This window comes from Drosophila suzukii, chromosome X, assembly GCF_043229965.1.
Source record: "Drosophila suzukii chromosome X, CBGP_Dsuzu_IsoJpt1.0, whole genome shotgun sequence".
NCBI lineage: Eukaryota > Metazoa > Arthropoda > Insecta > Diptera > Drosophilidae > Drosophila > Drosophila suzukii.
This window is the reverse complement of record NC_092084.1, coordinates 21,268,036-21,282,595: the sequence shown is the minus strand read 5'-3', so window position 1 is coordinate 21,282,595 and position 14,560 is coordinate 21,268,036. Positions and strand designations below refer to the sequence as shown.

General features: G+C 36.9%; 2 protein-coding genes across 3 annotated transcripts in view; one reads left to right on the top strand and one right to left on the bottom strand.

Annotated features, from left to right (window-relative positions):
* rsh (Rap GTPase activating protein radish) overlaps window positions 1–14,560 on the top strand; it is a 134,357-nt gene that overhangs the window by 11,753 nt on the left and 108,044 nt on the right. The window lies entirely within an intron of this gene.
* LOC108005432 (V-type proton ATPase subunit F) lies at window positions 8,762–9,434 on the bottom strand. The gene is made up of 3 exons (XM_017068712.4): window positions 9,196–9,434; window positions 9,056–9,134; window positions 8,762–9,006 (listed from the first exon to the last, which is right to left on the bottom strand). The coding sequence occupies exons 1-3, from the start codon at window positions 9,358–9,360 to the stop codon at window positions 8,780–8,782; spliced, it is 471 nt and encodes a 156-aa protein (XP_016924201.2). The 5' UTR covers window positions 9,361–9,434; the 3' UTR covers window positions 8,762–8,779.

The window sequence follows — 14,560 nt, the reverse complement described above, 5'->3', positions numbered from 1 at the left end:
TTGACGTTGTTCGGTATTCGCTTGCCAACGCTGTTATTTTTCTCACTTTTTGTATACCCTTCCAGGGGGTTTTATCACTTTGGTGAGACGTTTGTAAGGTGGAGTTAGAGTATATAATATATATTATCTTTCCCAATCATCAGAACATGTATTTATTTCAGCATATTCGAGTAGGATTTCATTGCAAAACATGCTCTCGTTTTCGCTTGATCGCATTCATGTCGTTTTCATTTGAAATCATATACATTTGTAAACTGTTTTTCGCCTGATCGCACTTTTGACATGTTTGTTTTTGGCTTGGAGAGCTGAAATGGTCAACAGACCATTACCAAACAGCCTCCTAATTAATTTGTTAAGTGCAACCTGATTTTGAGCTACACATTTGCTTAGCAAAATTCCGATTTGCCTTGATATTTTGGCACATAAATGAAAGGTCACCGGTATCGTGTTGGAAAATACCGGGTAACTAACAATTAAATAAAGATACACATGAGAAGTGCAGTCCACTTTGTGCCAAATTGTTTGCCAAACGCTTTAGTGGGATGTGGCCCATATATATCGTATATTCCAATTTCATTCATGTCATATCCTGGCGCCTGTGGCAAACATGCATGCGAAATTGATGGATCAGTTTCAGTTTCAGTTTCTGTTTCAGGTCGGTGGTATATGTACTATGTGCTATATGCCGGAGCTTTTGTTGTCACTGGCTGCTCTTTTCTGGCCTCCACTCCACTCCCCTCCAACGACATGACCGCTCCGAGTGGCTTCTGTTCTGATATTTGCATAACGTTGCCATGTCCTGGCAGGAATTGTGACAGCAATATGAGGCGATGTCGACGGGGGCAGAGGTCGGGGCTCTAGGTCACAGGACCTGGGGACAGTCGGGATCGAAAGCCAGCGATAACGAGAAATAAAGTGGCTCCCCGGATCTGTTTACTGGCCCGCATTTGGCAACGGGACACCGCAAACAGGGGCCACAGTTAGAGCTCCTGAACCACGGGAAGTTGCCATTGGATATGCAATGAAAGCATATTGTAAAAAAACTGGATAAAACGGTGGGAATTGTGGAAAAGTATATACAAATTTTAGCCAGAAATATTATAGAGTGTAGTTCCACAAAATATGTAATTAATCTAACCTTTCCTAAAATGTTATTATATGCAAGTCGTAGAGAAAAATACCAGGAAAAAGTTGTAATATACCCCTAATGTCCAGTTTTAGCTCGTGTAAATAACAGAGTTGTAAAATCACATTAAAATGTGCATAAAAGTATGCTTTAAAAAATAACCACTGTTCTACAAAAGGAATACATCGTTCTTAAATAATCCAAAAATAATATTGCATACTTTTAGGCACCTAAACAAGTGATTATAAGTTCCCATAAGACTTTTAAAAGGTAATGTAATGGGAATAGTATAAAATCCTTGTTAAATAATAATATTTTTAAACCAATTTAGAAATCAATGTCAAATAAATCCACTTTACCTGGCATACATTTGAAATGCCCTCGCTAACAAGTTGCTGTTTGCAACTGTTTATTTGCGTAGATTGGTGATGTGTCAAGTGAATCTCAGATTACTTAATGTTCCACTTCGAGGACCTTTTTTCGCGCCAGTGTGGGTGACAGGAAATGGCATAGCGCAGTGTGTGCGAGAATTTCTCCACATGTGTGTGTGGTGTGCGTGACGCCTAAAGCGATTATTTGCTTTGACGAAAGTGTTGCATACTTTGCTGCGGAATGCCATTTACCTTTGTGCCACACACACAAATTTTTTTTCGCCTAACTTAATTATGAAACTTTCAGTTTGTTTTAGATGGTTGCCACCGCTTTGTTTGGCTTTCAACAATGTTTTCCTTGCGGCCACTCTGCTGGAAAAAAAAACAAGTTTTGTTCGCTAATTAAAAAGGTCAACACACAAATGACTGGTTTGAGGAATGGGGGTGAAAGTACGAGGTGAGCGGCAAATTAAGCTCACACAAATTGCGTCACTTTAACGGGTGCCCAGTGGTTACCAGGTTGGTATTGCCAAAATGGGCCTGGGCTTCCCAGTGATTGATCGGGGGTCGTCCCAACCCCCCAAAAAACCCACTGTCTCCCCATCCCCCCTGCTGATTCAATTCGCCTCAACTCATGTTGAAAATCGCGTCAACGTAAAAGCAGTACCAACACCACTCCCCAGAACTTCCAGAAAAAAAAGAGAAAGCAGAAAAACAGGAAAAGGGAGCCAAAGTGTGGTCCAAAATGCGAGGCCGTCAGTAAAGTACCCAGAAATCCAACCACCGCCCACCGCCCACCGCACCACTCTCCTGACCCTGGTTGTTAACATGTTTCACTTCGGGCCACTGAAGGTGGGTCACAACACAGCAAGAAACAATAGCCATATCTGTTCTTATAAAAAAAGGAGATCTAGGAAATAGCAGGATTTTTAAAAAGGTTTTTTCTGAGAAATTTTTTTTTCAAAGCATGTTTTTTATTGAAATACACATTTAATTTTAATGTTACGGAATAGTTTCTAAGCATTATTAACATTAAAAAGACAATTGTATTTAAATTGGCCTAAAACCGTAAAGCTAGGTCTTTTATATTTAATATTAAGGTGTCTAAAAGTATGCAATGAAAAATTAACATTTTGTTGTTAAAAAAAAATTTTGTTGCATACTTTTAGACATCTTAAAAGGCCAGATTTTTTGTGGATCGAAGGGACTGTTTTAATTTATATTATACCCATGCGAAACAAAATGATTAATATAAGGGTATTTAAAATTATGCTACAAAAAATAAACATTTTAAGGCTTACAAATATTGTTGCATACTTTTAGACACCTTAAAACGGCAGACTATTTTGTTAAACTCAGGGACTGTTATAACTTGTACTAAATGATTAAATGTGACACCAAATAATTAATATAAAAGTGTCTAAAAATATGCAGCAAAAAATTAACATTGTCCAAGGGATTACAGGCCTTTAAAAATATTGTTGCCTTCTTTTAGGCGCCCTAAACACAAGTAATTTTTTTGTGGGACCCAGGAGTTGGGCTAATTTTATTATATGGGTAAAAGTGATAAAAAATTATGAATCTTATGACCAGTTGCTGTGCTGGTCTTCTCTTTTTTTGTGTTTTTTCTGTCTGCATACCTCGGATGTTCCGCATGTGGGTTGTCATACGAAAGGCAAATTTTAATGCCAACATTGACAGGTAAGCGGCATATGTGTGAGTGTGTATGCCTGTGTGTTGGTGGGGCAGGCAACCGAGCGTATAAGCCAGGCGAAGAGGAGGCGATAAAAAAGGACTAAAGGGGGGGGGGGGGGGGGGGTCCTGGAAGGACCTCCCACGCATGACACTGTATCCAGGCACTCAGACATCGCACAGCTTTAGAGCCAATTGTACCAGCTATGTGTATGTGTGTGTGTGTGTGCCTGTGTGTCTGTCTGTGTATGGGTGACATCCTGCTCATCCTGCCTGTGTGTCTGTATATGTATTTGTCATTATTGGCAGCTTAGGCGGCACACGCACACAAAATAACACACAGACAGAGCGAAAAACAAATCGAAAAAATATTAACAACTTATTCCTTTTGATTTTTTATTGGGCCATGGGCTGTTGCCACGCTTATTTGGCTAGAATTCGCATGTGTGTGTGTGTGTGTGACTGTCGGCTTATCTGTGTGCCATTTAAAGGCTCTCAGTTTCAGGGTTTTCCATTTTTTTTTTGTTCTGGCCCGAAATGGCCACTGGTCCAGGGACACGTTATCCGGTCAGCTCCATTAGAAACTGACTGGAATTGTCTTTTTCAGGGGATTAGGAGCCGAAGTATATTTGTCACTCGGGGGCAAGAATTTGTAAGACAATTGAAAACGATACACAGTTTCTATGGAGAAACCCTGGCACGGATACATTTCAATTTCAAGCCACTACAGCAATTGTCATAAGCACATTTGCAGAGGTATTTTTAGTTCAAGTTAACTAGATGACACACTGAATAACCTTTTTTAAATTAACAAATAATATTATTACATTAACTTTCAACAATAATTAATGGATTAAAGTCTTAGAAACTATGGTCGATTCCTCCTTGTACCTTAAGTTTAAAACTTTTGGCCACAGTGTACAATAAAGAAATAAAATTCAGATTTAAATGATATCCCATTGTAGTTCTATATAAATTTATTTAGCACTTCCGTGGCTTGTTCTTATTCCTATAACTTAAATTTTTTAAACTTAGGCCTACATAATTTTTTAAATTAAAAATAAGAAAATATTTTTAACAAAATATGAACATCTTTTTTTATTACTTAAAAGGATTGTACATGTTCCTTTGAAGTTTTAGAATTATTTTTCTTATTGCAAAGTATTAAAGAACATGAAATTCAATGGTGGCTCAAGTTGGGCGCCATTTAAATAGGGTTCCATTTAGGTTTAGCTTGGATTTTGTCACCCCATATCCTGGCAAGGAGTTGGGCCCCTCTAGATCCTTTCGTCCTGCCCCTTCATGCATACATATGCGCTCATTTCACGCCTCGTGTTAATGGCTTCATACACACACATCCACTTTTGAAGCAGGGTGCCAAATAACGAGGGGAAAATCGAGGGAAACCCGAGTGAGTGAACCGGGAAAATGGAGCCACAACAAACAGGCAGGCATGAAAATTAATGATATTTTAATGTAAAAACAATACCAGCCACTTAAGCTGCATTCGTATCGATGGCCCAGTGTGTGTGTGTATTTCAATTTTCCGGGAAAACTTGCGATGCTGAAGCCCTAAGCCCAAAAAGCTGATGAGCAACCCCGAAAAATTGGTAAAGAATTCGCTCCCTTTTCTTGACTCGCTGGATTTGGGTTTTGTATTTTTCCACCGATACCACGGCGTATACGCAATTCTACTTTTCATATTAAAATTCAACATAGTTTGGCCACACAAAGCACAATAGGCCTGACTGTATACAGTGAACTACCGACGGATGGAATGTTCAAAAATCAAATTATTACTCTGGTGTTTTTTCTTTCTTTATGTTTTATATATATCTTTATATTTTTATATTTTTCCGCCTGCCTGTTGCAATGAAAAAAAAGGAAATATACAAAATAAATATGGAATATGGCTGGGCAGGGGATAAAAGGTGGCTGGAATATACATTTCAAGGCTGTAATTGTTTGCTCAGGGACTACCAAAGCCCCCCCCCCCCCTCGCTTTTTTGACGCTGCTTTGTTTGTTTGCCCGAGTCTTTTGTTGGACGAAATTGAAGTTGAAGCTTTGTGCAGCATTATCTGAGCATTGCCTACGGAAAAACCTTTCTACACAGGCAAAGAATAAAAATAAATACCAAGAAAATAATAAAAAAAAAATCAGAAACAGATAGTGCTGCAAAAGGTCTGCCAATTACGAATGGAAATGCAAATAACAAGGCTGCCCTCTCAAGGAATGCAGTCGGCGAATCAATAAATATATATATTATAAATTCCAAGCTTTATTATGACGACTATTATTATTTCCCTTCGCCTGCCTTACTTTTTGAACCTGGGCAAATCAGTGTTATTCGAAGAAAGAGCCTCCTCCTCCTGCCAATCATTGGAATTCCTTTTTAATAAAGTCCCAACTCTGGAGCTCCTGTCGCCCGGGGGCCGCTTTGAGGTGGAAACTTTGCCAAATCGGGACATGAGCTGGCTGCCAAGCAAACTTCGTCCATGAGCATAAGTGTAATTAAATTTACGCATGCCCCGCCATCTCTCTATAACCATCTTGAGCACCTGCCCTCCAGAGACAGGTAACCCTGCACCGGGAAAAAACGGGAAACCCTTAATTTGGAAAGAAAATATACTAGGTGATAGGGCAAAATGTTATATGAGCTGTGCGCTGCGCAACTGAAAAACGAGTCATGTGAAATGCTGACAATATAGGGAGCTTTATTTTAAAATGTTAAATATAAAACAAGTATTTTAATATTTGAAAAATATACTACCCTTAATAAAATTGTAGGAACACGATAAATTGTGGAAATTAAATTATTTAAAAAAAGTTTAAGAATATACATTGCCTTCAAAATTAACAATTTGATTTATATTATTATTTATTTGAACATTTTTGTGATAAAATAAAAAAAGTCAACCAAAAACATTCTGAAAATATGCGTCAAAAATTTTTGGAAGCAGGTTTTTTTTTACATTAATACAATATTGATATTAAAAATATATAAAAAATATAAACAAAGAGAAAAATAAATTAGTAACATAAAAATAAAATTTAAATTAGGGAAAAATTAGATTTCTTTTAAATAACAAAATATTTTATTTGTCGTGTCTTATCTTTGAGCTCTTTGTCAATGAAGTCAATGAAAAATATTTTTAAAATACTCCTGATTTTCAGAAAAATACATTTAAAATACATATCAAACATTTTAAAAGTAAATTTGATGTTAATACTAAATATATGTCTACAGCCATGCTAAAATGAGGAAAATAAATTCGTTAAATACAGAAGGGAACACCTTAAAATTGAAATTTGAAAAATATAAGAGTACTGCTTAATAAAAAAGTATAATATCTTTTTATTTATAGTCTACCTTGCAGTTCTTTAATACAAAAAAAAAAAAACAGTCAATGAAAAATATTTTTAAAATACTCTGGTTTTTCAGTAAGCTAGATACAAAATGGATTATTTTGTAGCTTGAACTGCTTTTTTCTCACTTTATTTCGCATGTGTGAGCTTGTACAGCCTCTCGCAAATGTCAGTTAAGTCTAGCGCGTTTTTAACGGCTGCTTTTCCTAGAATTTCCCCATCCCAGTGAATTATTTTTGAAGTTGCCTCTAAGAGCACTTTGATTTTCTCACGCCGATAAAATCAAAGACCCCAAAGACAGACAGCTAGATTTACGGATTAAGAAGGGCTCGATTTCGACACTCGAAGAGGGTCTGGCAGTTGTTCTACTCCAGAGATTTGGCGCTAATTCACTTTGCCGCGACTAACCCAATTAATTGCTGATAGTTTTCGCCAGCCTTGTATAGCCGATACGTGCCTTCGATTTGGCCCATACTTATTGGGCCACAAGGCAAACTCGGCTCAAATGTATGCGCATAAATTACGGACTCGGGGATACGAAATTTCCGGCTGCTTGACTGCCCAACGATTCAATTAGATGGCCCCCAAAGCTAATCGCCCGTTTGGCGATTGACTTCAGATGAAGAGATGAGGAGAGGTCGCGACCTCAAGACCCCATAGCCAATTTTTGTCTGCTCGAGACAGGTGAAACTACTTCGACATGTAGCCATCACTCGGAGATGCCCCATTTCATATCCGTAATCGGAAGTCTGATATTCAGAAATTCAGAACTGCAGAACTTCAGTTATCCCCTTTGAAGATGGCCAATATTCTGTTTCAATTTTCTGCGAATTTTTGGCCAAATAACTTTTCCCCACTCTGCCAGTGACAGGCTTTCCCCCACACACACACATACACACTCGCAAAATTTCGGGGAAAGTGGAGCAAAAGCATTCGGAGAAAACCATCCGCATTGAAAATGCTTTGCGGCCATGTCAAAAACATCCGCCAAGTGCAATCGAACGGAGAGCCAAAGGTAATTGTAATTAATTTGCTAGAGCCACTGAAACCGAAAATGAAAATGAAACTGATTCTGAAACTCGATGGCCAACAAAAGCTATCCAATTGATGTCTGCATAAAATTCCGATTCCCGGCTTGTTGGCTTTAATTCGACAAAGTCTATTCGGTTTTTTATTTTTGGCCGAAAACCAAATAGAAACTATCAGGGGATTGGTTCCGTGAAATACCAAGAGTAAATCGTGTGGGTGTTCGTTAGCCAAAACTGAGTGCACAGGAAGATAAACATAGATTCGGAGCTGAGGCACTTAGGTAATTGAAGTATTTTAAACAAAAAATGGCTTGGAATATGGATTGGTTTTTTATTTGATAAGCTTGTCCATTTTTAAATTGGACGTTTGTAGCTTAAAAAAAAGAAATATTTCTTATTTTTATTGGCGGTTTTGTATTTACAAACAATTTTCTAAAAAATAATATTTTTTTTAGCATTACATTCTATGTAGGATTTAGTTCTAGAGGACAATTAAAAAAATATATATATTGAAATACATTTGTACAAAATATAAATTGTGATAATTGGTTTTTATTGTATATTCATATTAAAATTTGAATAGCCTTGAAATAGCTTTAGATAAAGTTTTCTTTTTAAAGAGGTTGTAAAATATCTGGTCTTGTATCACAATTATCCAAAGTATCTTACAAATACAAAAACTATTTCATAACTTAAAATAATTTCTGTTCAGAATTTCAACCAAATCTCAATCTTATATACATTAATATCTTTAAATAGAAATCTTATAAAAACAAATACTATTTCGTAATTAAAAATAACTTATCTAATAAATTTAAACAAAATCTGAATTATATAAACATTGAGACCTTTACATAAAAATCTTCTAAATACAAAAAGTATATCACAATTTAAAATAAATGTATTAATACCTTTAAATAAAACTCTTATGAATACAAAAACTATTTCATAATTAAATATACCTTATCTATATAATTTCAACAAAATCTCAATCTTATGTACATTAATACCTTTAAATAAAAATCCTATAAATACAAAAGTATTTCAGAATTTTAGATACCTTCTCAATAAAGTTTCAGCAACATTTTAAAAGAAAACCTGGCGTCGCCTGAAAGTATATTCTCAACTTTATTTCGTTAATCTTGCGGCAGGGCAGGGGGCTATTTATTATTATCCTTGATCCAGAAAACATGTCCTAATAGGCGTCCCGCTGGCGAAGTCGCCGGTTGCGATCCTTTTTGTCCAGATAGGTGGTCAGTGATAACTTGTTGGGCACTGTGACTAACACGGGGAGCAGTTGGTGACATCGCTGCACCAGGCTGCGCAGTCTTTTGGCCGTATTGTAGTCCAGAATGATGATGCCAATATTGGACCGCCTGTAAATCGACTGGAAGAACTGCTCGAGATCCTCCTGCGCAGTTTCTGTTGGATTGAAAATGAGTTAGTTGCTGTTAATCGATGGGGCACCCACCGGTTTCCACCATCATATAGTTGCGGAATCTGTCCTTTTGATAGCCAATGCCGGCCAGAAGAAAGCCCAGTGTAACCTCCTGAAATGGATGGTAAAAATTAAGTTGGGTGGCTAAAATCAGATGGTATTCTAGCACCCACGGGATCAGCCATGATCGCAATTCGCAGGACATTCGGATCGTCCACAAACGTATACGCTTGCATATCGCTATCGCTCATGTCGCTTTCGCTACCCGACTTATCGCCCTCCTCGGACATCCTATCCACTCCCTTCTTTTGCACACTCTTTTTCCGATTGGACGCCATTTTTCTCTGCTTCCTGGAAAATCTGATCCCCCTGCCTCTGCTGAAAAAATAAAGCAATAAGACAGAAAATTAACAGATGTAGGGATCATCATACTAGCCTTTTCTAAAATAAAATAAAGGTAAACATATATCAAACAATTTATAAAATTTTAAAGAAACTTAAGGAAAAAGTCGCTAAATTGGAAAATTAAAGCACATACCTTTGTGCAGCTAATTCCAATCAATAAAGTATTTAATATTTTCCCCTGCAATTAAAGACTAGCTCTGCAATTCAATAAATAAATAATAAAATATGCGATAAATAAATAAATAAAATATCACATCCGATACCCAATTAATCGCCATTTTTTTTCTGAGTTCCCTGTCTTTGCTTAAAAATAAAATAGTAGGAAATAATAAATATTGCTAAAAAAAATAAGGTGGCCATGACTCGCTTTAATAATATACATTTCAAATATATGGACTTTGCAATATGAATTATGGTAGTCGTGAATAATTTAAATTATTTTTACATACTCTCCATAGACAGCGATTTCTCAAGAATTCGCGTTACTTTAAAAATCACGGTCCAAAACGGAACCAATTTTCTTTTGTGTTTTTTGGTCCTTTGTAAAAATCCTTCTCGATGAAAAGCGGTTTCTTAACATTTAAAATTCCTGCTTTGAATTTATGGTTGCTTAGATCCAGAAAAAATGGAAGCTTAATTCAATTCCCCAGTGTCTTACATTTTCAAAAATGTTGTGAAAAGTATGCTGTGACTTCACCGTTTTCCCATTTGCCTAGGCTGTGAACTTTTAAGGCTCATTCTAACAAAAGCATCCGTACAGTCTAGTACTATTAAATTTTTGTGTGTTTGAGTAACAAAATTTTCAAGAGTATTTTTGTAATTTTTATTTCGATAACATTTTTCAACGCAAATATATTTTCGGTTACCAAATTTCTGCTTCACAATGCCAATGGATCCGCTCACCTGCAATGATGCCGGCGAAACTGTTCGTTATATCGAGTTCACGGCCATTAAATTCGTGTTACCCATGGTCACAAATGCAGCCCTATATCGTTATTTTACCATCATCCAAAATCAAAACTTGGATATTCATGTGAATAAATGGCGCTTGGCCGAGTACTACCCTTTAAATCCTAACGACCCAGAATATGAGACAAAAGTGGTTTCCCGAGATTTCGAGAACTGGGAGTTTGTCGCTTTCGTCCCCGTCAAAGACGCAAAGAACTTGATGAGAAATGGTGAAGTGATCAAGTTTATGTTTTGGAGAGCGAAAATTAACTTTTGGCCCAGATATGATCCACCTGGATTTTGGTTTGTAGACCGCCGAGTTGGAAACGCTTGATTTGATGCGGAGAGATTACAGAGAGCGGTTTATTTGGCACGTTTTTCAAAAATTTTCAATAATCGAATACGATCTGAACGTCAGCGGTTCATACACGCTTAATAATAAAAGGAAACAACTTATTTCTCTTTATATTTTACGGTTTTACATTTTGGGTGCTCAGTTTCGGGCTCTTTGGGACCAGAGTCAAGAAAATTGGAACTGAAGTTGAAAATTAAGACACTTATTTCAATCATATGATCCTGTAATATTTTCAGCTGCCTCTAATTGCGGTTCTGGTTCAATAATTCAATAAATAAATTAAAAGTAAGATAAATTAAAACAAAATAATCTGCCATCGCTGCCCGATTTATTGCAATATTTTCTCTGTCTATGCTTAAAAATAAAATATTTGAAAATAACAAATATAATTAAAGAATTTCCGTAACCCCGACTGGCTTTGAAAATATAAATGTCAAACGTCCAACATGAATTATGAAATTTGTGAAGAAATTAATTTTAACTTATTCCCAATGAATATTTCTCAAGAATTCGCTTGACCACGTATAACCAATATATAAGGTTTTCATCGAAGACTTAAAAAATCGCGGTCCAAGAAGGACGCATTTTAGTGTTATAAACACTTTCCAATTTGTAAAAATCCTCTTTGATGGACCATAGTTTCTTGAGACTTAGGATTCCTGCTCTGGATCTTAAAGAAATAGGGGTTCTGTAATCTGGAATCGAACCCAAGGAGTTGGAGGTCAAAAGGATGAACTTTTGAGGATGTTTGCCTTTACTAATGAGTTTTCGATATATTAAATTCGGGCAGCTTAAGTCGTAAGCCCCCTGATTCAATCTCCATTCCAGCGAGATGGCTCACATTGTGCAGCCTTCATAAAAAACCAAATTAGTTCTTATTTTGCATTTTATTCTAATTATTCATTTTGGGCGCTTGGCTTCTGGTTCTCCAAGGCCAAATGAAGCCTGAAATGGAAATTCAATTATGACATGAGCTCATATGTTTGGAAACTGTGTGTGCGTCAAGGACATTTTCTGGAAAATTGTAAATGTGTCTTTAAGAGACTTGTTGCCCTGGGAACATGCCTATATTAGCATCTTGATATTCAGTGCATTTGGGCTTATAATTACTCAATAAACTGGCAAGCCGTAAGCCCAAGTAATGCATTTATTTCACTTAATTTGTCGGTGTTGATGTGATTGGCAGGAGCTTAGCCCCTTTCCCAGACACACTGTCAACAATGGCGAAGTGAAGTGAACGGACTTAATGGACTTAAGTCCCCTTTTGCCTGAAATGGCATAAGTCCCTCTCAATGGGCCAAAGCACACACACCGCTCCGGCTTAAACTTAAACTGAAACTTAAATGCCCTGGGAAATACATACACTTGTATGCAAATCCCTGGCATGTCCGACAATCGGCGAATTATTGCGTTAGTAGTGAATAATGCGTTAACAACGACAGGGCCAAATCCGCTTGAATGTGTGTATCTCTATGTTCGATGCGAGCGAGGAATCCCAAAGATATGTGCAGTTGGTTTGGCCCGGCAAACGCAAAAATGCCACATTCTCCGGATATTTCCAGGCTGCATGTCCGAATGGCAGCCATCCCGGCCAGAAATTCAAGCAGAAATCAAAACTTCATTGATTTTGCTTGGATCGCAAGTGCAAACAGGGGGAAATGGAATTTTGTTGATTTTTGGGATTTGGCTATCCATTTAAAGCACTGACACGTCACATTGGCATGCAAAACAAGAAGTACTTAGATTTAAATAAACAATATGCCTTTTAATCTATTTTTAAAAGGTATAAACACAATGAATATCTTTGGGAGATTTGTTTACAAATAAATTTGCATATATTATAAAATATAAAAGAGTACCTAAAACACATTTTAAAAATATTCCAATGTTTCAGAAGCAAATACTTTAATTTAAAATAAAACTCCATGAAGAATTGCTTACAAATAGAATTGTATACATTATAATGGAGTTAAAAAATATCTGTACATTTATATTTTTAGAAGCACTTTACTAATATGGAAAAAAATTAAAAAATATATATCTATAAAATAGACTATAACCTATCTCAAATTTATTTAAGCCCAGGATGATGACTTGGCAAGCGAAATAACAAGTACTTGATTTTAAAATTAAAAACAGTGAAGATCTTTAGGTCATTTACTGACAAATAGCTTTGCATAAATTATAAGGAGGAAGACAAAAACAATCTTTAACATTTTTTTGGAGCAATGTGTTAATAGAGAATAAAATATTATAAGAAAGCATATATCTATACTTTTTTTAAAGCGTTTAAAAATATCTGCATTTCTTATTTGTTTTTAGATATATTCTGTATATCTCTCCAAATTATATCTTGCAGTGGCTTTAAAAAAATGTAGTCTTTATAGCATTAAATAACTCTAAATTATTTGCAAAATATTTACTAGACTTTTAGTTATATAAAAATCTCTTCTTTTGAGATTCCTTTTGGAGGGATTTCAATACGAACCGGAGATTTTTGGCTAAGTGATTTAAAATCAAAGAGACATTTTCAGTTTATCATTCGATATTGTATCTTGAAGAATGCAGCTTAGAACTTTTACCATTAAATAATCCAAAACTTTTTGCAAAATATTTACTAGACTTTCAGTTATATTAAAATCTCTTCTTCTGAGATTCCTTTTTGAGGGATTTCAACACCAACCAGAATTTTTCGCCAAGTGATTTCAAATCAAAGAGACTTCTGTGGTCCGCCGTGCACTTATTTATTTACTGCACTTTTTATCGCGCACTTTCTTGGCCGGCAATCGCTTTGTTTTCGAGTCCACGGCTGATTGGAACGAGGAATTCTCATTAAGGACATGTCTGCGGTTTACGGCGAGTCCTTGGCCACAGGAAAAGTTAAGCCTGCCCCGCAGACACACAAACACACAGATACAGTGCAGCATCTGCACTGCACACTGGTGTCCTTGCAGCAAGGCTCATCCCCCCACCCCCCCAACAGCCTCATCCGCCCACAATGGCTGTGCAGCTTTAATAACAGCACAAATTGCGTAAGCCGCCAAAAACCATTAATAACTTTTCGTGCACCTGCAAATGGCGAGATCGCGGTGGGTTTTCGCCTTTTTTTCCCACGGCCAACGGTGCGTATGCGTGATATGGCAGCAGGAACAGCAGGAGCAGCAGCTGTTGGCCATTTCCCTTCCCTGGTGGGCTGCCTTTTAATTATTGATTCTGGCTGCCATTGAAGTGATTAATATTTTCCGAGCAGCCAAAACGTGGCCGGAGGACATTCGGACCGTCATCTGTGAGCTCCGGACTTCGGACTCTGGACTCCAAGGACTCCTGTACTTTAGACTCCTGGAATCGCCATCGCAATTGGACTCGAATTCGCACTGGACCACTGTGGCCAGGGGCTTCCCAAAGCGATTGCCACTGATTGTTTTATTTCGCTCCATAATTGCATTTTCTTGTCACGGCCATGTGTGACTGTGTGTGTGTGTGTGTGTGTGTGTATCTGTGTGAGTGCGGCAATACAAGCGCACATTTGCGCAAATTTGCCCAGAGAGTTGGACCCACATTTACAGTCCTTCCATCTGAGTTGTTAAGCGTCTGTCAGTGGGGAAAACAGGTTAAATAATTAAAAGCGAACATGTTCAGTGCATTTGAGAGCAGGCGAAATGGTCGAACTAGCATTTTACATTACTGCACAACACTGGATGTGAATTTAAAAATCAAAAGGCACACCTATGTACAGTTAATTGCAATCACTCATTTAAGTTGTAATATGTTTAATTGACTAATTCTGTTGCCCAACAAATAAATAGGAAAATAAAAAGAGGAAACAAGAC